This window comes from Candida jiufengensis, assembly GCF_024610255.1.
Source record: "Candida jiufengensis strain CBS 10846 chromosome Unknown scaffold14, whole genome shotgun sequence".
Classification (NCBI taxonomy): Eukaryota; Fungi; Ascomycota; class Pichiomycetes; order Serinales; family Debaryomycetaceae; genus Lodderomyces; species Lodderomyces jiufengensis.
This window is the reverse complement of record NW_026261566.1, coordinates 111,350-136,144: the sequence shown is the minus strand read 5'-3', so window position 1 is coordinate 136,144 and position 24,795 is coordinate 111,350. Positions and strand designations below refer to the sequence as shown.

General features: G+C 23.9%; 7 protein-coding genes across 7 annotated transcripts; 5 read left to right on the top strand and 2 right to left on the bottom strand. All coding sequences in view use genetic code 12, as the record gives it.

Moving 5' to 3' along the window:
* Window positions 1-1,275: 1,275 nt before the first annotated feature.
* On the top strand, window positions 1,276-2,943 carry KGF54_005236 (uncharacterized protein; the record flags this gene model as incomplete). Its single annotated transcript, XM_051766012.1, has 1 exon — window positions 1,276-2,943. The coding sequence occupies one exon, from the start codon at window positions 1,276-1,278 to the stop codon at window positions 2,941-2,943; it is 1,668 nt and encodes a 555-aa protein (XP_051617756.1).
* Window positions 2,944-3,196: 253 nt separating this feature from the next.
* On the bottom strand, window positions 3,197-4,783 carry KGF54_005235 (uncharacterized protein; the record flags this gene model as incomplete). Its single annotated transcript, XM_051766011.1, has 1 exon — window positions 3,197-4,783. One exon carries the CDS (start codon window positions 4,781-4,783, stop codon window positions 3,197-3,199), a length of 1,587 nt encoding a protein of 528 aa, XP_051617755.1.
* A 2,689-nt stretch (window positions 4,784-7,472) lies between these two features.
* On the bottom strand, window positions 7,473-10,337 carry KGF54_005234 (phosphatidylinositol-3,5-bisphosphate 5-phosphatase; the record flags this gene model as incomplete). Its single annotated transcript, XM_051766010.1, has 1 exon — window positions 7,473-10,337. The coding sequence occupies one exon, from the start codon at window positions 10,335-10,337 to the stop codon at window positions 7,473-7,475; it is 2,865 nt and encodes a 954-aa protein (XP_051617754.1).
* A 207-nt stretch (window positions 10,338-10,544) lies between these two features.
* On the top strand, window positions 10,545-12,437 carry KGF54_005233 (SCF ubiquitin ligase complex subunit; the record flags this gene model as incomplete). The annotated part of the gene is made up of 1 exon (XM_051766009.1): window positions 10,545-12,437. One exon carries the CDS (start codon window positions 10,545-10,547, stop codon window positions 12,435-12,437), a length of 1,893 nt encoding a protein of 630 aa, XP_051617753.1.
* Window positions 12,438-12,706: 269 nt separating this feature from the next.
* Window positions 12,707-14,116, top strand: ARP4 (Arp4p; the record flags this gene model as incomplete). Its single annotated transcript, XM_051766008.1, has 1 exon — window positions 12,707-14,116. The coding sequence occupies one exon, from the start codon at window positions 12,707-12,709 to the stop codon at window positions 14,114-14,116; it is 1,410 nt and encodes a 469-aa protein (XP_051617752.1).
* Window positions 14,117-15,226: 1,110 nt separating this feature from the next.
* Window positions 15,227-17,272, top strand: GLC3 (1,4-alpha-glucan branching enzyme; the record flags this gene model as incomplete). Its single annotated transcript, XM_051766007.1, has 1 exon — window positions 15,227-17,272. One exon carries the CDS (start codon window positions 15,227-15,229, stop codon window positions 17,270-17,272), a length of 2,046 nt encoding a protein of 681 aa, XP_051617751.1.
* Window positions 17,273-17,982: 710 nt separating this feature from the next.
* On the top strand, window positions 17,983-20,004 carry KGF54_005230 (uncharacterized protein; the record flags this gene model as incomplete). Its single annotated transcript, XM_051766006.1, has 1 exon — window positions 17,983-20,004. One exon carries the CDS (start codon window positions 17,983-17,985, stop codon window positions 20,002-20,004), a length of 2,022 nt encoding a protein of 673 aa, XP_051617750.1.
* Between the last annotated feature and the right edge of the window lie 4,791 nt (window positions 20,005-24,795).

Here is a 24,795-nt window from a genome sequence, read left to right as displayed (position 1 = left end):
ATTATCTTTGTAATGTCTATGCTGTTACTTTCAATTTTACCCCAAGAACCAATGAGTAAAGTTAATGCCAATCCACTTACTAAGCATATAATAACATTAGCTAAAAATCTTTCGTTTTAAAGTTATCATTTCCATTTTCAAAACCGTGAAATTCTATAGTATTTAAATAATATATTCCCAAATAATTGAAAATGATATTGAAACACCTCCTAAAATTGCTTAAGAAAAAAATTCCAAATTTTCAATTTGTTTCATCACTTAAATCACAATTTAGATAATTTAATAAACAAATAATATATATACTAATTGTCTGAAGTCATTTAAAATGTTCATTATTTTGATTTATTTACAAAATAAATAAATATAATTAAAATTATAATCAGTAAAATTACTAAATATCCAATAACTTCTAGTAAGGATTTTAATTGATTAGGATTTTGAGAATTATCTTTTATGTTTTGATTATTCATTACTTTAGTTTTGAAAATTTTGTAATAATATGTATTATATAAAAGTGTTTGTAATTTATTTTACTACTTTATTACGTCTAAATTTGACTATTTCTTTAATTTTTGAGTGGTAATTTAATTTGAATTTAATCGTATTAAAATTTATTATCAATATATTTAATGTTTAATTATCCCTGATATATATATATATTGTAAAATGTCAAGTCAACACTCCTGTTATGACACTCTATTATAACAAATAGTGGTTAATGTAGAATACAGTTGAAGTATATACTATAAGATAAGATAATTGTTAATTAAACTAAAAACTCTAGATAATAAGGATATATAGGATATAAAGTCTTATAACTCAATAAAATGACACGACAAAAAATATTATTAAAACTCTCAACTCTAAAAACTTTTTTTTTTTTTTTTTTTTCTATACAAAATATAGATACAAATTTATTTACAACCAAATTATTTATTTTAGTCAATATTCATTTTATCATTTGATTATTCATATTTATAATTAAGATAATATGGTTATATAATTCAATACTACTTATAGACAAATTTATTAGAATTAAATAAACGAATATTGTTGTTGACTGAAAAAAAGTTCATCTTCAACAATATATAATTCAAGAATACATTTTTAAATTAACCACGTTCTTTAATATATATTATCTGATTATAGTAAATATTATTATTCACTACAAACAAAATTTATAATCAATTATCAAAACAAGAATAACATTTAGATAACTATAATTAACAATAAGAACATAATTATGGATATAATAATTTATCAAAATATACTGAAATGGCAACAAATGAAGTTAATATATATACAGATATTTTTAATCAAAATATTATAAAAAATGATTATAATAAAAAGAAAAATGAAAAAGATCTACTATTTATTTCACAATATATAAAATCAAATCAATTACATACAACATTATCAGATCATCAATTATATTTCCAACAAATTAATAAAGAAAGGAAATTAAAATCATTAGAAATTTATGAAAAATATTTAAATAATGATAATAAAGAAGATAAATTAAAGAAACAGCATTTATATAAAGACTATCATCATGATAATAATAATAATAACAATAACCATAACAACAACAATGATCTACTAAAACATAAATTAAATCATAAATTAATAAGTCCTAAAATTCAACATTTAAAAGAAGAAAGTAGGAATTTATTAAATGAACATAAATTATCAACAAAAGATACAAAAGATTCTCAACTTTTGAAAAAACCATATATTACAAATGAAAATAATAATAATATTCAAATTAATAAACAACTATCTACCAAAAAATTTGAAGAAGATTTATCAACTAAATCAAAAATAAAAATTAAAATTCAAAAATTACCAATTAATTATATGGATTGTCCAATAGATTATTTAATATTATTAATATCAAGAATGTTACTTTCATTAATTTCATTAAATGATAAATCAGTACCAACATCAATTTCAAATCCACCTATAGTAAATTCTTCATCAACTAATACAAATGGAACCACCACCGCCACCACAACAACCACATCACCTAGTACAACACCTACTACTACAAATAACCTATTAACAAGATATCATTCAAGAACACCACCAGCAATATCAATATTCACCTATTTAACAAGATTAACAAAATTTAATAATTTTAATCCAGCAAATTTATTAACAACAATATATTATATAGATTTATTATCACATCAATATCAACCATTTTTTACATTAAATTCATGGACTGTTCATCGTTTCCTTTTAGTTGCAACAATGATTTCACAAAAATGTATAGAAGATTTTTTTTATACAAATTCTCATTATGCAAAAGTTGGAGGGGTAGCATTAAGTGAATTAAATTGTTTAGAATTAGATTTTTTAAATAGAGTTGATTGGAGATTAATTCCTAGTAAACAAACAATTATAAATTCAAAAACAAATTTATTAAAAAATGATATAAAACTTGCTCAAGATGTTTTAAATTTATATTATTTTCAATTAATTGAACTTATGGGGAAAAATTTAATTCATGATGAAAAAAATTATATGGAAATTAACAATAATAATGATAATAATACAAGTAGTAAATTTTTTTTACATTTTATAAAAGAATCACCAACTCAAAAAGATCAAGAAAAATTAATAATAACGGATGAAGAAATTGAAGACGAGGGACCAAACGATATAGAAGAAGAAGAAGATGATGATGATGATGACGAAGAATTTTATGATTCAGAAGATGATGAAGAAATGGAAGAATACGATTTCGAAGATGATGATGAAGAAGAACAAGAACAAGTACCACAAGAAAAGACAAAAATTGAAGTACCTAAAACGTATCAACCTAATTATAATAATAAACGAAGAAATTCAAACAAATTAGATTTGCTTTATGATAAAAATGGTTATATAATAAATGGATCTTCTTCTCCTCATTTAAAACGAAGGTATTCTAGTGAATAACTAAAGAAAACTTGAGCTGGTCTCATTAAAATCTGAATTATATTGGTAATTATTTATTTGTATTTATTTTAAATATAACATCAATAACGTAAAGGAAATTACTACATCCTATAAAAATAGAATTTGAATTTTAAAATATTATCTAAAAACCTTTTAATTAAAAAAATCTAAATAATAAAAAAACCATTAACCTATATATAAATAAATTTACAAATAAATAATCAATCAATAAATAACAACAACCAACATCAACTTATTTCATTCCAAGATAAACACCATCTTCTAAATTCATAGTTAAATGAATACATTTTCTTGGTGGATAAATATTATCTCTATTTTCTAAAGTAGTAAATAATTGAGCTAATCTTGCAATAACATAACTTGCTTCAGTTAATGCAAATTGTTGACCTAAACAAATACGAGGACCTCCATTAAATGGTAAATAAGCCCAACCTAATCTTGGCATATTTTCCCATCTTTCTGGTTTAAATTCTCCTGAATCTTTTCCATAATATTCAGTTAATCTATGAGTTTTATAAACGGTATAAGCAACTGTTGAACCTTTGGGGATATATATTGGATCACTGCCATCTTTACCTCCACCTCTTGGTAATGTTGTATTTTTTGTAGCAGTTCTAAAATTTATTGGAACTGATGGATATAATCTAAGAGTTTCATCTAATACTGATTTTAAATATTTACATTTTTTTAAACTTTCAAATGTAATTTCATCAATATTTGCATCTTCACCTTCTCCAAAATTTTCAATAATTTCTTGACGTAATTTTGACCAAACTTTTGGATTTCTTGATAATTCTAACATTGTAAAAGATAATAATCCTGCTGTTGTATCTCTACCAGCAACCATAATATTTAATAATTGATCTTGTAAAACTTTTGGATCTCTTGTTTGTTTAACTAATTCATAAAGGAAAATATAACCATCTTTTGAATTTTCTTCTAATTCTTCTGGTGTAAAATTTAAAGCTTTATCAACAAAATATTTTGCTAAATAATGAACTTTTTTATTACATTCTTTAAATTCTTTTGGATTTGTTAACCAATAAAACATTTGCATATAAGCTCTATCAGCTAAATATTTTTGTGATATATTAAAAGCATCAGCAAAATTTTCTCTACCTGGAATATTATTTGGATATTCTAATCCTAATTTTGAATCATATAATGAATGAACACTTTCTCCAAATAAAAATTCAGTAGCAGTATCAACAGTAAATCTAAAAAATAATTCTTGTAAATCAAAAGTTTTAAAATTATTATTTTTAATATGTTTTGCTAATACTTGAATATGAGGTTCTAATGATTTAACATGAGCAATTTGTTCTCTTGCAAATTGTGGTCTTAACATAGCTCTTGAATCTTTCCATCCATTACCATCTAATGTAAAAATCCCATCACCTAATAAAGGAGCAAAATGTTCATGTCTTGTACCTAAACTAAAATCATTAAATTGTGTAGCTAAAACAGCTTTTATATTTTCTGGATCAACTGTAAAAACAATTTTTAATAATCCACAAACATTTAAATAAACTGACATATTTGGAAATTGATCAAAAGTTTCATCAGCCCAATCAGCTAATCTACCATTGTTTTTTCTTTTAACAGCTTCTAATAATGCTGGTACACCAGTAAAACCAGCTTTTTTATAAAATGGTGGATTCTTACAACCTAATCTATTTGAATTATATAAATTAATTAAATTTAATGATCCAATATATACAATAATTGCAATAATTAATACTGAATACCATTTTGTAAAATATGGTAAAATTTCTAAACCTAATGAATGAATTTGATTTATAAATGATGATTGTGACATTATTATATTATTATTAAAAATAAGTGAATTGTTACTATTATAATGATTATATAAGAATTGTTTATATGAAATTGTTGTGATAAAAGTAATTATTCTAATATATTATAATTTAATTGTAAATAATATATTTAAAACTATTTATAAATGAAAATCAAATGAAATGAAAAAAATTAAAAGTAATTGAGCAATGAATAAATAATTATGAAAAACTGAATTTAATTGAAAAAAGGTAAAAAAGTATTAAATAAATTGTAAAATGATTTCGTTATAAATTTAAATAGTTGTTGGAAATAATATATTTATTTATATTGTTTTTATTGTTCTCTAATTAAAATTTAACATATGAAAATTTTAGAAATTTTAAAACTTTAACTTAATTTAGAATTTTTTATTTAATTTTAATTGTATTACGTAATAATTTACATAATAATAATAATTTTAATTTAAAGTCCGATACATAATATTTATTATGATTTATTATTTATTATTTATTAGTAAAAATCAGATGACAGAAATGACAGAAATATTATTAAATTAAAAGGTGGGGTATTTTATTATTTATTAATTATTTATTATAATTATTATTGGCTATTTTAATAAATAATAAATAATAAAAGGTACCCTTTGATAAATGCTACCAACTATAAATTTTGAACTGAAATGTAATATAATTGGTCAAACAAGAACAGTTCCATTACATAAAGGTAGGGTTCTAAGATTATAACTACATATATATTCCGATACTAAGCAGGTTCCAAGTGGCGGTGTTCTGTACAATTTTGAAGTTATCCTCAGTTAATTGTCAAGATAGCTTAAATTATTTTCCAAATAAAATAAAAAAATTAAAATAGAATTTTTTTTAAACCCCACAAAATTTTAAATTTTAAATTTATAAATTTATAAATTTATGTAGCAGCAAACCTAATTTTTAATTATTCATTTATATTGTATTTACGTATTTTGCTAATTATTTATAATATTTAAAGTTAAGTAAATTTGCGGAGAGATTAAACTCATTATCAAATAAAGATCAATTAAGTTGAAATAATCGAAACTTCATTATTGGAATAATTTGTCGAGGTAAGCTTTTACAAGACCTGTAAAATCGCAATTGATATACATCAAATTCGTTTTATTGTTTTTATTAAAAACGTTGACAAAAATAATTTTTTAACTTTTTTAGATTTCAATTAACTCCGTTAAATACATTAAATGAAATATTCCATACTTTCATATTTTTTTTTTGTTTTATAAATTAATTTATGAAATTATTACTATGGAATTCATTTTCTTCCTTCTATCACGCATCCATTCTCGCTATACAAGGATCATGAAGATGGCATACTAATGATTTAAGAATATTAAACAGATTTTAAACAAGTTTCTCGTACCTTTAGATTTTAATACATTAAGTTATTAGATATAGGGGATTTTAACTGATTTATGTTCTTCCGCTTTTAAGTATTCTCCATGTTTTTAGAATTGACACAATAACTCAAAGAAATGATTCTGTCTTAAATCTTCAAATATTTTAGATTCAAATAATTTTATTTTAGGATTATAATTTAGACTTGTTTTGTTTCATGTTGTACTAAAACTTCCCAACAATTTCATTTTAATACCTGAAGAATTATTCTGTGTATATTAAACAGTTAGAGTTGTAAAGTCCGTAACGTGCATAAATTATATGTAATAAATTTAATAAATAATACATCAAATTTTATTATATAAAAAATTATTATGTATCAATCGGAATTAACGGACTTTTTCTTAATTTATATTATTGTGTTTGTTCTTTTTTTTTTTGATTCAAAACAATCAAAATTAGAACACTAAAAAGTTTAAACCCTTTAAGTTGTGTTTTATCAAAATATTATATTGATTTAAGACATCAAATATGAATCAATTGATTTCCAAAAGAAAAACTTACTTTCTTTTCATTTGAAGTTTAAAGTTTTGAAGAATCTCAATTGAATTTTTGTTCGAGATTGACTTTTTCAAAATTTTAATCTTTTATCTGAATTTAGAGCTTTAAATATGTAAAACTTATCAATCAAAAATCATATGTAAATAAAAGTATCATTACTTGACATAATTCTGTTATATAATAATAAACGTAAATCATTTTATTTTGAAACAACTAATCAAAATCGTATTGTGTAAAAAAATTCACGAATTAACTACGAAATTAATCAAATAATTGAGTTCAATTTCACATGCTAAATCCATTAATCGAAGATCAAGACGTTTCAAACGTTTTGATTCTTGACAAGATTGAAACATTTTATGTCAAGATAAACAATTTATACGAGATATTAGGAATTAAACTTTTATTTTAATGAACCATATACACGTTTCTAAAATTGCAAAAGAAAAATAAGAATCAGGAGTAATTAGCTCGAGATTTTGGTCTTGAATTGAAACTTTTATAGATAAATCTAATTATTGTAGTAGAATCTATTAAAGTATTGTACTAAATTTTGATACTAATGTTATTTAAAATTTCTGGTATTCTATGGCAAAATTATTAATATATTCCAAATAGGTAAATGAATAAGAGATAAGATAAGATAAGATTTAAAAATTTATAATTTAAAGAAAATAATAATATTATTAATGTTAAATCTATATTAAATTCAATTGACATAAAAAAAATCTAAATAAAATGCAAAACATATATTAATAAATTCTAAATATAATTAAAATCAGTATTTAATTCAATATTAAAATCACCATTATCTTCAATATTATTTGAATTAATATAATTATAATATTTTTTAAAATCTGAAACTGCGATTAAATTAACATCTAAATAATTATAATTATGAGAATCACATATCCTTACTAATAAATTTTTAGTTGAATTTTCATAAATTTCAACGTCTTTTTCGCTGGGTTTCTTTTTGGTTGGGGATATTTTTGTATTTGATATTGGGTGTTGTTTATATTGTTTAATTAATGAAGGAAGATTATCTTGTGATTTATATAATTGTAAATCTTGATTATTAGTTTTCAAATTTAAAATTGATGAATCATCTTCATTTCTACCTTGATTTTGCTCTTGATCTTCTTCGTCTTGATGATTTTTATTATTTGAATTTTTTTCATATTCATTTCTGTTTTTTGGTGGTTGTTGATGGTTTTTATTAGTTTGTGCTAATTTAATCTTGGAAGTAATAAAAGATTTTATCTTTTTAGGATTAACTTTATCAAAATTTGTATAACCATTATTATTATCATTGTAATTATCATTATTATTATTATTATTTTTATTAATTTGATTTCCATGTATTATTCCATTTTCATGATTCATTAATTCTTTCATTTCTTCTTTACCTTCTTTTAAATCTTCTTTATTATTTGAGTTTGGATATTTTCTATTTTTAAAAGGACTAACATCAATAAATTCATTTTTATTAAAATAATTTAAATTTGAATTCATATTAAATTCAAATAATTTATCAAATGATGTATATGTTTGAATATATACTTCATTAAACCATGGATCTGATAATGATGAATTTTTAGTATTATTATCACTTAAAAGAAAATTATTTTGATTTGTGATAATTGTTGATTCATTATCATTATCATTATTCCTATTATTATCTTCTAAATTAAATCTTTTATTATTTAAAAATTCATGATTATACCAATTTATATAACTTCTTTTAGGACTAAAAAATAATGTTAGAGTATTATGTAAAGCATTATCATTTGCCAATTCCCATAATTTTGGTTCATTTGGTGAATAAATATAATTACCTAAAAATAAATTTATTGCTTCTTGTCTTATTGAATCAATAAATGAATTTGAATAAATTCTTTTAATACTATTTAACATATCTCTTGTATGTGACGACCATTGATTTATTCTTCTATATGAATCCATTGTATTTACTAAATTTGATCCTCCATATTGTATAGCTATAGTATCTCCATGATCATGAAACATTTCTGTTACTATATTTATTAAATCTGAATCATAATCTAATATCATATCATTGGGGATTATGTTTAATTCACTTAATTGCATATTTAATACTTCTTTACATATTATAAATTGTGCAGCATTAGTTCTATCTAAACAATCAATACAATTTGTTCTTATAATCCCCTTTTGTAATTTTGTAGTATGTAAACTTGTACCATTCAAAAATATACCAGTTTTTTCAATTGATTTTTGAGCAATTTTTTGTAATGGAGTAATAACATCTAAATTTTTTTTGGAATGTTTTGACATATCAAAAGCATAATAAATTAATTTATCTTTTTCTTCTAGGTTATTATTTAAATATTTTATACATCTTTGAAATTCAATATTTAATTTCATTTCTCTTGGTTGTTTTTCCTTTTGTTTTATTAAATTTAAAATTATAATGGGTGATCCATATCTATAAAATAAATCATTAAAATGTAATGCAGAACTTTGATAAAAAGGATCAGGTAAATTAATTTGTATAGGTGGTTTAGGTAATTTATTCATATCTTGAGTCCAAAATAATGGTATTGATCCTCTATGTTGTATATAACTTGTATATCTTGGATTATTATAAAGACCATATTTTGGATCATGAAAACTTGAAGTTAACATATCTCCAACAATTTGTTCAGTTTCAATTTCATTAGCTACATTTCCTTTATCATTCATACCTCTTTTTAAAAATCTTGCACCTGCAAAATGATGAGATCTTCTTGCTATTATAGTTATATAAAATTTTTTACCAAAAATTGATATATTAGCTTGATCAATAAATCCATGAATTATTGGTTGAAACCATTCATAAGTTGCAACTTCATCATTTTCTAATATAGGTTTCAACAACAAGTTATTCCATACAAATCTTTCATTATATTCAAAATTTTTATAAAGATCATTATTATTCTTAGTATTGTTTTTCAATTTTTGTCTCATAAAATTTGTTTGCATTGAATTTGTAATATCATAATTATAACTAAAATAAAAAGTTTTACTTAAATCCAAATATCTAAAAATTGAAAGTAATTTTTCTTCATCACTATATTTTTCAGGTCTTTTATAATTTGTTCCTAATGGAATTAATTTTGTTTCATCAATATGATATATAAAATGACCACCTAATATTGCAACTTGTGAACATTTTGTAATTAAATTCAAATAATATTCTTTTGTAAATTTAATTAATCCTAATAATCCATGACCTTGAGCTAATTTATGTATACCACCTTCAATTGAATCATTTAATCCATTTAATAATTCAATCATATCTTTTCTTGTATAAAAATAATTTTTATCTTCAACTATTGATAATGAATCATCATCATTATCTTTACTAATTTCCATAATTCTATATAAAGTTTCTTTAGCATTAGATCCAACAATATACATTGTTTGAAATGAATTATATATAGTAAATCTTTGTAATAAAATTCTTTTATAAGCTCTTGTTGTTGTTTCATGTCCTATACCATGATTTGTATCTACTTCACTAAATTCAGTTGCATCATTTTGTGAATTATTATCATTATCTGTTATAAATTCTTCATCGTAAACTGAACCTGCTATATTTGACATCCATTCAAATTGATTAAAATTATCGATGTTGATTTGATTATCCTTTTGTTTATCTTTTTCTTAATTAATACAACCAAAATTAGAATTCCCCTTATATAAAAAGAGAGAGATCTAAAAAAGATTCAAACTCCGTGCGGCAAAGTTCAAAAAGATTCTATATCAATTACTTTTATTAGTATTCAAATCACTAACCAACCCAATAACCAAATGAATAACAATATTGATGATTCTAAGATAAATATAGAAAGTTTAGGAGAAGACATATTGGTTAATGAAATTTGTAAATATTTAACAAGTGAAGATATTTTCAAATTATTTATACTAAACAAGAATTTATATCAAATCTTTATTAATTCATTATCAATTTATTCAATTTTATATAATAAAAAATTTTCAAATAATTTATATGATTATACTTTAAATTTAAATCAAAATTTAAATTGGAAAGAATTATTTTATTTAAGATGTTCCAAAACACAAGAAATTTTTACTTGGGGTGAAAGTAATGGTGGTAGATTAGGTTATTTATCAAGTAGAATTAATCAATCAAATGTACTGAAAAAATTGGGGAGTTGGTCAGTTCATACTCCAACAAGTATTATTGACTTTAATAATAATTTAATAGTTGATATAGAAGCAAATGGTTATAGTTTTATTATATTATTAAATAATGGTGAATTATGGTTTACTGGTATGGATTGGAAACGTCCTCAATTTGGTTTATCAACTCCAGGATCAATTTTAGAAAAAGATTATAGACCAAATCCTGGTACTATGGCATTAGCTAGTATGAATCAAGGAACAATTGATAGAGATGATCATATTGGAGGTAGAAGAAGTATAAGACCAACTCCACCTAGAATGGGTGTAATGCCAATTCCATTAATGGCTGGAAGATATAGTGATAGTAGTAGTGATGAAAGTGATGATAATAATACTAATAATAATAATGATGATAATCATGAAGCTACAATTACAACCCCACCTCCAACTTCAACTTCAACTTCAACTTCAGCAGATATACCACAATCAAGAAGAAGACTTAAAACACCACCAGAACCAACCACTAATCGTCCACAATCTAAAATTCAAGAAACAAATTTTTTATCAAGATTATTTTTACCTCCTGGAAAAGAATACACCAACAGAAAAATCTTATCAATAAGTACTGGTAGAGAACATATAATCGCATTAGATGATAATAATAATATTTATACATGGGATACTGGATGTAACTCAAATATTGGTATAAATATTATATTTGACAATATACCTCAAACTTCAATAATCACTAAAATTGTTGCTGGTTGGAATTTATCAGCATGTACAATTGATAATATTGGGTTAGTTGTTTGGTATACTAGATCTCCATTAACAAAAGAACAATTTGATAAACAAGATTATAAAAGTAAAGCAAAATATATTATAATCCCAAACACAAAAAATAATATAGTAGATTTTGCAGTCGGTGCTGATTATGTATTATTTATAAGAAAACTGGATCAGAAATTGTATCAATTTAGAATTAATGCTCATGAATATGCAAATAAAGATAATAATGAAACAATAGACGATAGCGAATTAAAAAGAATGATTATTCCAATGAATAGTTTCAATGATTGGAAAACATCTCAATCAACAAAAAACATCCTTTTCACAAAATTAAATAGTTGTTTCACAAATTTCATAGTATTTACAAATCATGATCAAATCCTAATTGGATCAAATGATCATCTTTTAAATCCAGGATCATCATCAATGGATTCAGAAAATGATATCCCACAACCAATAATAATTCCTGAATTACAAAATCAAAATATAAAATCAATAAAAATAGGAGATTATCATTATTTAGCATTAACAAATGATGGTTCACTTTTAAGTTGGGGTCAAGAATCAAGAAATTGTGGTTGTTTAGGTATTGGTCCAAAAGAATTAGCTATATCTGAAAATCCTCAACAAGTAGTTGATCTTGGTGCTAATATAGAAGTTAAAACTCCAATGAAAGTTAAAAATCCTTTTGGTTTAAGAAAAGGTAAATGGGTAGCTATTGCTGCTAGTGGTTGGCATTCTGGTGGAATATACATTCCTGATGAATAAGCACATTATTTTAAAAATTATATATAAGTTTAAGAATGGATATAATACTGAGCCGGTTTCAGTAACGAACTCTATTAATAGTAAGTGTTTAATCAAGTAGCATCATTATTTTACCTCTATAAAAGGGAGGTTTTGAACAGTTGGTGTAAGTCTCTTTTCCTACGGTCTCTTAATCAAAACAAAATCAGAAAAATTAATTTTTCAATCCTGAAAAATAAATTTAAAACTAAAAGCTAGAACAACAACAACAAAGTAAATAAAAAAGCTCAATGTCAGCGGGTGCATCCAATACAGTATATGGAGGAGATGAAATAAATGCAATAATACTAGATATAGGATCTTATCAAACCAAAATAGGTTATGCAGGTGATGATTTCCCTAAAATAATAACATCATCAAATTATGGTCAATTAGAAAAAGGAACCTATTTATTTGGAGAAAGTTTAAATGTACCAAGAAAAGAAGAAATTGAAATAAAACCCATAGTTGAAAATTCATTAATTATAGATTGGGAAGCAGCAATGGAACAATTTGAATGGTTTTTTAAACAACTCAAGATAAATCCAAAAGAACAACCAATACTTATAACTGAACCAATTTGGAGTACAAATGAATATAGAATTAAATTAATTGAAAATTTTTTTGAAAAATTTGAATTTCCTGGTATATATTTAGCAAAAGTTCCTTCATGTATAAGTTTTCAACAAGGTAGAGCAAATTGTTTAGTTGTTGATTTAGGTCATGATAGTTGTAGTATAACACCAGTAATTGATGGAATATGTCTTATAAAATCTTCATTAAGAACTCCATATTCTGGGAAATTTTTAAATAATATAATTGAAGATTATTTCAACAAACAAGATATAAAATTGGAACCAAGTTTATTTATTAAAAGTAAAACACCAACAAAGTTTCCTGAAGAAGAACCAAAATTTGAATTAAAACCATTAGGAAAAGATATAAAAATATCAGAACTGTTTAAAAAAAATCAAATATCGAGAATATACCATGAATTTAAAGAATCATTATTAGAAATCCCATCGCAAGAAATGAAAAAAGTTATACAACAACAACAACAACAACAACAAGATCCAAAATCTTCAACTATATTCTCAAAAAGATCATTTGAATTACCAACTGGTCAATCAATAACAATAGGTCAAGAAAGATTTGAAATTGCAGAGACTATATTTGAACCAAATTTATATACTTTTAAAAATCAAAATTTACAACCAAAACCAAGCAATGGAGAAATTCCCGGGATCGAACATAACACAATAAATGAATATAGACCATTAAAAAGAATACGTAAAAATGAAGATGAAGAAACCGATTCAGATTCAAAATTAGATATAAGAGGTATATCACAATTAATAACCCACATATTATCAATAATAGATATTGATTTAAGAGCATCATTAGCTAATAACATAATAATAACTGGTGGAACATCATTAATTACAAGTTTAACTGAAAGACTATATCATGAATTATCAAATTCAAATCCTGGTTTAAAAATTAGATTACATGCAGTAGGAAATTCAATGGAAAGAATTAATCAATCTTGGATTGGTGGTAGTGTTTTAGCAAGTTTGGGTACTTTTCATCAAATGTGGGTAAGTGAAAAAGAATATAAAGATGAAGGTTCTGATAGAATTTTAAATCAAAGATTTAGATAATTAATTAATAAATTTGTATTATATCAAGTAGAATTTTAAAATTGTAGATGTATTTAGGCTTTTGTAATAAAATCTAAACTTTTTGTTTCTAACTTTACAAGCCGTATCATACGATCTAATATCTGGAACTACAATTACAATCTCAATATGCATTATGTATCGTAGGGTCAAAGTTAGATTTTATACATAATCTTGAATATCTAAAAAATGTACATTATGTAGTTTCGGATGTCAAGTCTTTCATAAATAGTTTCTTTTAATTTATGTATTTAATTTAACTTTGAATAGATATGTACTATTAATGTAGGTTATCAAAAGCTTGAGAAATGATAGTTAAACTTAGCCCAATAACTTTATTAAGTAAATCTAGCATATATTATAAACTCATTTTTTGTAGGTTATGTGTTTGTCTCAATTTAGCACCAAAATCAATAAATTCTTTCGGGCACACGAACTCGTACAGATTGAAAACAAAATAATATTATGTTTAAATAAGATTTATTAAACAAAAGTGCTTTTTGAGCTAGACAACTTATACAAACTTTACATCAGAAATATTGTCCCAATGGTATCATCAACCACTTCAACATCTTTCTACTTAAACTAACTTCAAAACTGAAACACAAATGGTAGCATAAATTTATCAAAAAACTTTATATTGCTGAACTTAATGAGGAGATTTAATAATAAATTTTTGTGTAATAATTATATCAATCAATATTAATCACTGATTAAAATATAAATTAAATTGGAATAAATTAAAAAACCAACAACAATTAAATTAATTCAACATAATTTTAATATTCATTTACAATTGAACAACCTTTAATTTACTTTAAAAGATAAGATTTTACATTGTATTTTTGAAATTTATTTATATTTATATTGTCATATTGATTCGATACTAAATAATACTTCAAGAATTTAAATTATAATAATTGACTGATTTTAATTCAAATCTGATCTAAACCATTTTGTTTCTTTTTCAAAAACTTTTTATAAAAAATTTATTAAATTTAGTTCATAGAATTTTTATCAAGTAAAAGTGGACGATAAGCCAGATCGAAATATATATTCATAAAATTAAATACGAAGAATCAAATCAAACAAATGTCAAAAGATTTAGTGAAAGGAGTTCTTGAATTAGATCCATGGTTAGAACCATTTTCAAATCAATTAATAAAAAGACAAGAACTAAGTCAAGATTGGATACGAAAATTAACTAAAAGTGAAGGATCATTATTAAATTTTGCAAGTTCATATGAAACATATGGATTAAATCCAACTACTACAGGAGCTAAAATAATAGAATATATTCCAGAAGTTCAAGAAGTTAGTCTTGTTGGAGAATTTAATAATTGGAATTTAGATTCACATAAATTAAAAAAAATAAATGAATTTGGATTATGGGAATTAGAAATTAATGGTACTACAACAATTCCTCATGATTCAGTTTATAAAATTGCAATGAAATTACCTCATGGTGAATGGATATATAGATTAGATCCATGGTGTAAACGTGCAACATATAATAAAGATTCAAATTTATATGAAGGTAGATATTGGAACCCACCAACAAATGAAATTTATAAATTTAAAAATAAAAGACCAAGATTATCTCAAGGTATTAAAATCTATGAAGCTCATGTTGGTATATCAACACCTGAACCTAAAATTGGAAGTTATAAAAATTTTACCACCAACATTTTACCAAAAATTCATGAATTAGGTTATAATACTATACAATTAATGGCAATTATGGAACATGCTTATTATGCATCTTTTGGTTATCAAATTACTAGTTTTTTTGCAATAAGTTCAAGATATGGTACTCCAGAAGATTTAAAAGAATTAATTGATACTGCTCATGGTATGGGGATTAGAGTATTATTGGATGTTGTTCATTCACATAGTTCAAAAAATGTTGAAGATGGTTTAAATATGTTTAATGGAACTGATTATTATTTATTTCATGGTGGTTCAAAAGGTCAACATGATTTATGGGATTCAAGATTATTTAATTATTCAAATTATGAAACTTTGAGATTTTTATTATCAAATTTAAAATTTTTCATTGATGTTTATAAATTTGATGGGTTTAGATTTGATGGTGTAACAAGTATGTTATATAAGCATCATGGTTTAAGTTCTGGATTCAGTGGTGATTATAATGAATATTTTAATGAAGATTGGGTTGATAATGAAGCTATTGTTTATCTTATAATTGCTCATATATTAATGAAAGATATAAGTGAAAAAGAAGATATTGAAATTACATCAATTGCAGAAGATGTTTCTGGTATGCCTACATTATGTCGTCCAATAACCGAAGGAGGAATTGGATTTGATTATAGATTATCAATGGCTATACCAGATATGTGGATAAAAATAATAAAACATTTACAAGATGAACAATGGGATTTAGGTAATATAGTACATACATTAATAAATCGTCGTCATGGTGAGAAATGTATAAGTTATTGTGAATCTCATGATCAAGCATTAGTTGGTGATAAAACATTAGCATTTTGGTTAATGGATAAAGAAATGTATACAAATATGTCAACATTAAGTGAATTAACTCCAGTAATAGATAGAGGTTTATCATTACATAAATTAATTAGATTAGTTACATTTGCATTAGGTGGTGAAGGTTATTTAAATTTTGAAGGTAATGAATTTGGACATCCTGAATGGTTAGATTTCCCACGTTCTGGAAATAATGAAAGTTATCATTATGCAAGAAGACAATTTAATTTAATTGAAGATGATATGTTAAGATACAAATTTTTATATAATTTTGATTCTGCGATGCAACATTTGGACGTATTGGATTCTCCACAAGCTTATGTATCATTAAAAAATGAACAAGATAAAGTTCTTGTATTTGAAAGAAATGGATTATTATTTATTTTTAATTTTAATTCAACACAATCTTTTCCAGATTATAAAGTCGGAGTTGAAATTCCAGGTACTTATGAAATCATATTAAATTCTGATGAACCAAAATTTGGAGGTCATGATAGAATTAAAGATCATGAAATTGGTAAAAAACAACAATTTTTCACTAATAATGAAAGTTGGAATCATAGATCAAATTCTTTAATGGTTTATATACCAAGTAGAACTGCAATTGTATTAAAAAAAGTTGATTAAAAAAATCGTTTTAAAGATACTTAGAGAATAAACATTACAGTGGCAAGTTTATATAGATGGGAGATAGTGAGTGGTAATTTTGACATTCGTTTAAACGTTTTAAATAATTATATACCTTATATAGTTATAAATAAAGTAGATACTACATTTCAATGTCATCTAATATATTTATCTGTAATTGACACTAAACACGTGATACCTCAAAGTTTACCCCTTTTATAATTTTCATCTTTTATTTTTTTGCATCCGATTTATTATCTTCAATTTTTATATACAGGATTTTACACCCTTTATTTTTAATATAATTATACGAATAATAATTCTGTATTATAATTTGATAAATTAACCATTCATTCGTTCATTCATTCATATAATTATTACTACTAATATTATAACTACATTTCATTTCATTCATCTCCAATATCTCAAGTTTTCACCAAGCTAATTATTAAGTCAAATTTCAATCATTTAGTATCTATTATATTATTTTGAGGTTTTATACTTAAGTTTATTTCGTTCATTTATCATATTCTCATCACTAAAGGCGGTATTTTTAACTTTCTGCTATTTAAGATAAGAGATAACAAACTATTCAAATAATTAGTTTCAGACCTAGCTACTCTTTTAATCTTCAGTTTTTAATTCACTTCATATCAAATTTTCAAATTTATTTCATTAATAGAGTTTTTTATACAAATTTTATACACATAATGACATCATCAACATCAACTTCGACATCATCAACATCAACTTCAACATCAACTTTACCAAATACGATGTTTCGTCAAGATTCTCAAGAATTATTCAATAGATTTACAAAACAAAATCAACCACACCAAGAGAAATTAAAGAAATTACAACAGGGCCAAAATCAAATACAAAATTCATCATCATCTACTTCATTAAATTCTCAACATCAAAAAAGAAATTCTTCATCATATTTTTCCATAGAAGAATTATTAATTGAAAAATTAGATTATTTCGTAACTTCAATAGAGATAAGATTAAACAACTTTGAACAATATTTTAATTTACAAAATGATGTTAAGAAATCTAAATTAATAGAGAAAAAAGAAGAAGAAAATGGAGAAGATCCATCATCTTCTTCTTTGTCATCATCGAGGAGAGGCTCATCATCGAGTTTAAACAATTTAAAAGAAATATCACTATTAAAATTAAATACTGTAAGAGATAGATTATACCTTATCAAAAAAAATGTATTAAGTAAAGGTTTTACAAATTTAGAATCATTATATAATTTATTAGATGATCAATATAATTATCTATTCAATGAATTATCAATAAGTTACAATGCAATAGAGTCAGATGAAGAAGATCAAGAAGACATAAGTCAAAAATCATCATCATCATCTACAATAACAACAAGAGAAATGTTATCAAATAAAATAATAAATACAATATCATATTTCGATGCAAAATTAATCAAAATTGATGATTATCTCAAAGAAAAATATTCTATCTTTGATGAAGACGACAATAATACAATAATGTCAAATCCAAATTTAAGAATTAATTTACAACAATCATCTTCTGAAATATTAGATAAATTAAAATATTTTAATTTTAATAGAGCTTTAAAAAATGCAGAAAAATTTAACATGATACATTATTACGAATTACCTTTATTATGGAGAGAAAATAAATTTATAATCAATGGTTATAGATTTTCTTTAAAAAATACAACTATACTAAAGTCAGTATTTAAATTTCACAATGAAACTATGAATATATGGTCTCATTTAATTGGATTTTTCGGAATGTTATATATTTCCCTAGTTCATTTCCCATCAACTAAAATTTTTCAAAATAATTCATTTTATGATAATTTAACAATGTATGCATTTTTAGGAGCTGCAATTACTTGTTTAGTTAGTTCATCAATATGGCATACATATTCATGTTGTGCTCATTTCCCAACAAGATCAAATTTTGCATGTATTGATTATTCAGGTATAACTATTTTAATAAGTTTTTCAATTGTAACAGTTGAATATTGTGCTTTATATAATCATCCTACTTTATTAATTTATTATATGATCTTTTCAGTTTTGTGTTGTATTTCAGGATTTATATTAAATTGGTCATCATATTTTGATAAACCTGAATGTAGATCATTAAGGATAGCATTTTTTGTTGGATTAAGTTGTTCAGGAGCTTCAGCATTATTATGTCAATCATATTATGAAGGTTTATTATACCTGTTAAAATTTTTTATTCCACTTTGTTATAAATCATTTTTATTTTATGGAATTGGAGTTGTATTTTATGGAGGATTAATACCAGAAAGATGGAGATATGATATAATTATAGAAGAACATAATCAACAACATAAAAATTTCCACACATATGACGCAAAAGATATATTGGAAGATAAAATAGGTCATTCAGGAGAAGAAGAAATTAATGAAATTCAAGAAGAAATTGAACAAATTAATGAACCAAAAGAACAAGTGATACAAACTTTAAATCAATCAGAACAATCATCAGAAGATAATGATGAAAAAAAAATTGAAGACGAAAAATTTAGTAAACTTTTAAATAAGCATTTTAAAAATTCACCAATAAAATCTCCTTATGCTAATAATTTTATGAGTTTATGGTGGGTTGATTATATGTTATCATCTCATAATATTTGGCATGTTTGTGTTGTGTTGGGGATATTAGGTCACTATAGTTGTGTTTTGGAAATGTTTAATTCCATTAAACAGTAAAGAGTGAAATTCATATCAGGAATGATTTTTTAAGTTTTTTTTTAATTTATTTTTCTTAATGCTATTTTTTTTTTCTTATTGGAAATTTTGTTTCAAGATATGAGATTGTCTAGAATATTTTTACAGTTCTAGAATGACTTTCATTTAATGATTCTTATAAAAAATATATATGAGTAATAGACGTTTTTAATCCTTAATAATAATGAATTGTATCGTACACTTTCTGTGTGAACAAATGCAGAGAAAAAATTGATCTAGTGCTTCATTATGCATGTAGAAATCTAAAGCCTTTGAACAAGACAACAATACGCTCATATTTTGATTACTTTTATACACTCAATAATAATAATCATTTTTCATTCATTGCTAAATTACAAATGGTAATAGTAGTAAGTAGTTGAGCGAGTCACGTGATTTATACATATATATCTAATATCTCAAAATATATAAATTAATTATTTTTTGTGATTGTTGACTTCATTAATAATTTTATTGTATTGTTTTTTGAAATAATAAGTATCTGTATTGAAGACTTTTTGATTTTTAACGATGAAACATCCACATATAAAAAGTTATTCGATAATTGAATAACAAAAGAATCCTGCAATACTTTTTTCCATGACTTTTACCTATCTATTGTATCAGTCATTATATCAAATTTCAAATTTGCGATTTCTCATAAATAGTTATTTCAAATTTTTGAAGAGGATTTCCTCATAAATTTAAACAAGAGATTGAATGTTCTATTGTTTATGGCAACTATAATAATCCACTGACATAAAATGAATTGTTTTGATTATAAACATGTTTATTCAAACTTTTGTCATTTAAAGACTTGTTGAAAATCATTCAAATTTCAACTGACTCGTAGTTTAGTCTAAGAAGTTTTTAAATGTTTCAGAAGTAATCTCTCTACTTATCGAATTACTCATACTTTCAAGTATTGATCTAATTTGATGGGTAGGGAAAGACTACATTATTTGAACTGGAATTTTTTTTTAAAAGGGTTAATTTTATCAATAATCGATTTTGGCTCCAAGCCCCTATAATATGGACTACATCACTTTTACAACATGAAAAATTAATGTACACGTTTATTAGTGGTTTTGGCTTTTCATCGATTGCTTTGATCATATTTTGAGCTAACGTGCCACTTTCAGAGACTTAATTGAATTTACAAGATTTATGGTGTATTAATTCAAGATCTTCTACTTTTTGACTGAAAAAATCACGTACCACCTATTCATAGTTGTGTTTTTATCTTACGGATATGTCAAAAACGTTTTAGGTTATTAGTAATAGTATTAATAATTGTAGTAAACCTAATTATCAAATGTTATTTTTTCATTTTTTAGTTAGCATTATATAAATAGTTAGTGGTTAATCATCTAAAAAGTAGTATATTTTCTGTGTGAATAAATACTAAAAAAAATTGATCAAATAGCTATCATGAATGTGTAGATCTAAAGTCTTTGAAGTAAGACAAGAACACGTTCAAATATTAACTACTAATATGTACTTAGTAACAATTACCAATTTAAGTTCATAGCCAAATTTGGTGATATTAGTACACAATCAAACAAGTCACGTGACTTATATATGTTCAGATATCTCAAATATATAAATTTTATATTTTTTGGTTGTAAAAATTTAATTTTTGTAACTAATCAGCAGAAATTTTTACGATTGAATCTTGTTCTGGAATACTTTTCTTAGGTCTTTTACCATGTATTTTAACCATCTATTCTGTGAGTATATGTTTAAATCTTTTTTAATTTTTATTGAATTTTTTTTGATACACAACATGCTTTTTCAAACTTTTGTCATTTAAAGACTTGTCGAAAATCACATGAAATTCAATTGATATGTGGTTTAGTCTCAGTAGTTTGTAAATGTTGCAAAAGTAATCTCTCTACTTATCAAAATACTCATACTTTCAAGTATTGATCTATTTTGATGGGTAGGGAATGACCGCTTTATTTGAATTGTAAACTTCTTCTAATCGTGACTCCAAGCCCCTTAAATGTGGACTACACTTTTGAACATCACTTTTCTAACCTGAAAATTTAAGGTATGCGTATATTAAAATTTTGATAATATTTCAAGTTGACGCATCACATTTAGAGATTGAACTGATATTACAAGATTTTGAATTGCGGAGTATTTATTTATAATTTTTCACTGGTTGATCGAAGAAAATCACGTACCACCTATTTTTGTCTGTGTTTTTATTTTACGGATATGTCGACACTGTTTTAGATCATTAGTATTAGTATAAATAATTGTAGTAAACCTAATTTTGAAATGTTATTCAATTTGGCATCATATAAGTAATTAGTGGTTAATCATTGAAAAGGTAAAATATTTTCTGTGTGAATAGATACTAAAAAAAATTGTTTGGGTGCCTCATCATGCATGTGTAGATCTAAAGCCTTTGAATATACAACAATACGCTCAAATATTAATTACTTGTTCCACTCAATAACAATAAAATTTCTAATTCAATGCTAAATTACAAATGGTAATAGTAGTAAGTAGTTAAACGAGTCACGTGAGTTCATACATATATCTGATATCTCAAAATATATAAATTATTTATAACTTTTATTTTTTGGTTGTAAAACTTTAATGTTTGTTTCCAACCAGAAGATGTACTTTCCACAAAATCTTTGTAATTAGATTAATTCTTGGCTTATGTAAAGTTAGCGGTTCGTCTTTTGAAATAGCTTCGTATCCATAATTCTACTTGGCATTATTTCACCGGTTTGGATGAAAGATTATGCATCAATTCAAACTTTTGACATTTAAAGACTTGTTGAAAATCATTCGAATTTCAATTGACATGTAGTTTAGTCTTAGTAGTTTTTAAATGTTTTAAAAGTAATCTCCCTATTTATCGAAATACTCATACTTTTAAGTATTGATCTAATCCGATGGGTAGGGAGTGACCACTTTATTTGAACTGTGAATTTTTTTGATCATGTTTTCAAGCCCCTAAAATCTGAACCACATCACTTTTACAACCTAAAAAATCAATGTACGCGTTTACTAGTGGTTTTAGCTTTTCATCGATCACTGTGATCATATTTTAAGTTGAGGCATCGCATTGAGAGATTTAATTGAATTTACAAGATTTATGGTGTATTAAATCATAATCTTCTACTTTTTGAATGAAGAAAATCACTTACCATCTGTTTACATTTGTGTTTTTATTTTACGAATATGTCAATACTGTTTTAGCTCATTAGTAATAGTATAGATAATTGTAGTAAACTTAATCTTCAAATGTTATTGGTTTAGCATCATAGAAATATTTAGTGGCTAATCATTTAAAAAGTAGTATATAATTCTGTGTGAATAGAACTAAACAAAATTGATCAGGTTCCACATCATACATGGGTAGATCTAAAGATTTTGAAATATACAACAATACGCTCAAATATCAATTACCTGTATTTACTCAATAACAATAATCATTTTAAGTTCATTGCCAAATTACAAATGGTGATATCAGAGTTTAACGAGTCACGTGCCATTATCCTTAATTGTTCTGACACCTCAAAATATATAAATTATTTCTAATTTTTTGGTTGTAAAAATTTAAATTTTTGGATCTAATCAACAGATGGCAATTTAATTGCATTTTTGATTGGGTTTCTGAAAATTCTATTTACTTTAAGTATCCAATTTTAATTTACACAACAAGTTTATTCAAACTTTTGTCATTTAAAAACTTGTTGAAAATCAATTGAGTTTCAATTGACGTGTAGTCTAATCTTCGTAGTTTTCAAATGTTTCAAAAGTAATCTCTCCACTTATCAGAATACTCATACCTTTAAGTATTGATCTATTTTGATGGGTAGGGAATGACCACTTTATTTGAATTAAATTCTTTCTTATCATTAATCGTAAATTCAAGTCCCTTAGATGTGGACTACACCACTTTTACAACCTGAAAAATTAAGGTACGCGTATATTAAAATTTTGATGATATTTTAAGTTGACGCATCCCACTTAGAGATTGAATTGAAATTACAAGATATTGCATTACGGTGTATTTAATCAAAAACTTTCACTGGTTGATTGAAGAAAATCACGTATCACCTATTTTTTTTTGTATTTTTTTTTACGTAAATGTCAATAATGCTTTAGATCATTAGCAATACCTATAGATAATTGTAACACACTGAAATTTCAATCACTGTTTAACTTGGCATCATATAGGCAATTAGTAGATAATTATGATACGAAAAATAAGAAAAGACGCTTTTTGATTGAGTTTAGTGTATTCATTGACATTACCGTGAGTCAAGTTAGTATAAAAGAATCAATTCAAATCATTTAAATTCTAATTCACTGCATCTATAGAATATTTCAATAAAATCTATTAACTAATATATTATATATAAATTTTATCGTCATGTAGCTTGTATCATCAAAAATTCGTTGAAAAATTTATAATTTATGAAGAATAAAAAAAAATAAAAACAAATAACGGAATTTCAAAATAATTAATCAGAACTAGTACATCAGATTGGAATTTTGTTTCAATGTAATTACAATATTTAAATTTGTGATTTGTTCAAGACTTTTAAACCAAGAAATTTCATTAATTCATTAGATTTCAATTACTACAACTTAAAAATTATTATTCTCTAAAGGTCACACGATACTTAAAATAAATTAATAAATTTTTATTTTTATTTTGTAACCAAAAATTTTATTTATTTATTTATTTATTTACAATATTCTAAAAATATAATAATAATAATAATTGTCATAATAATAATA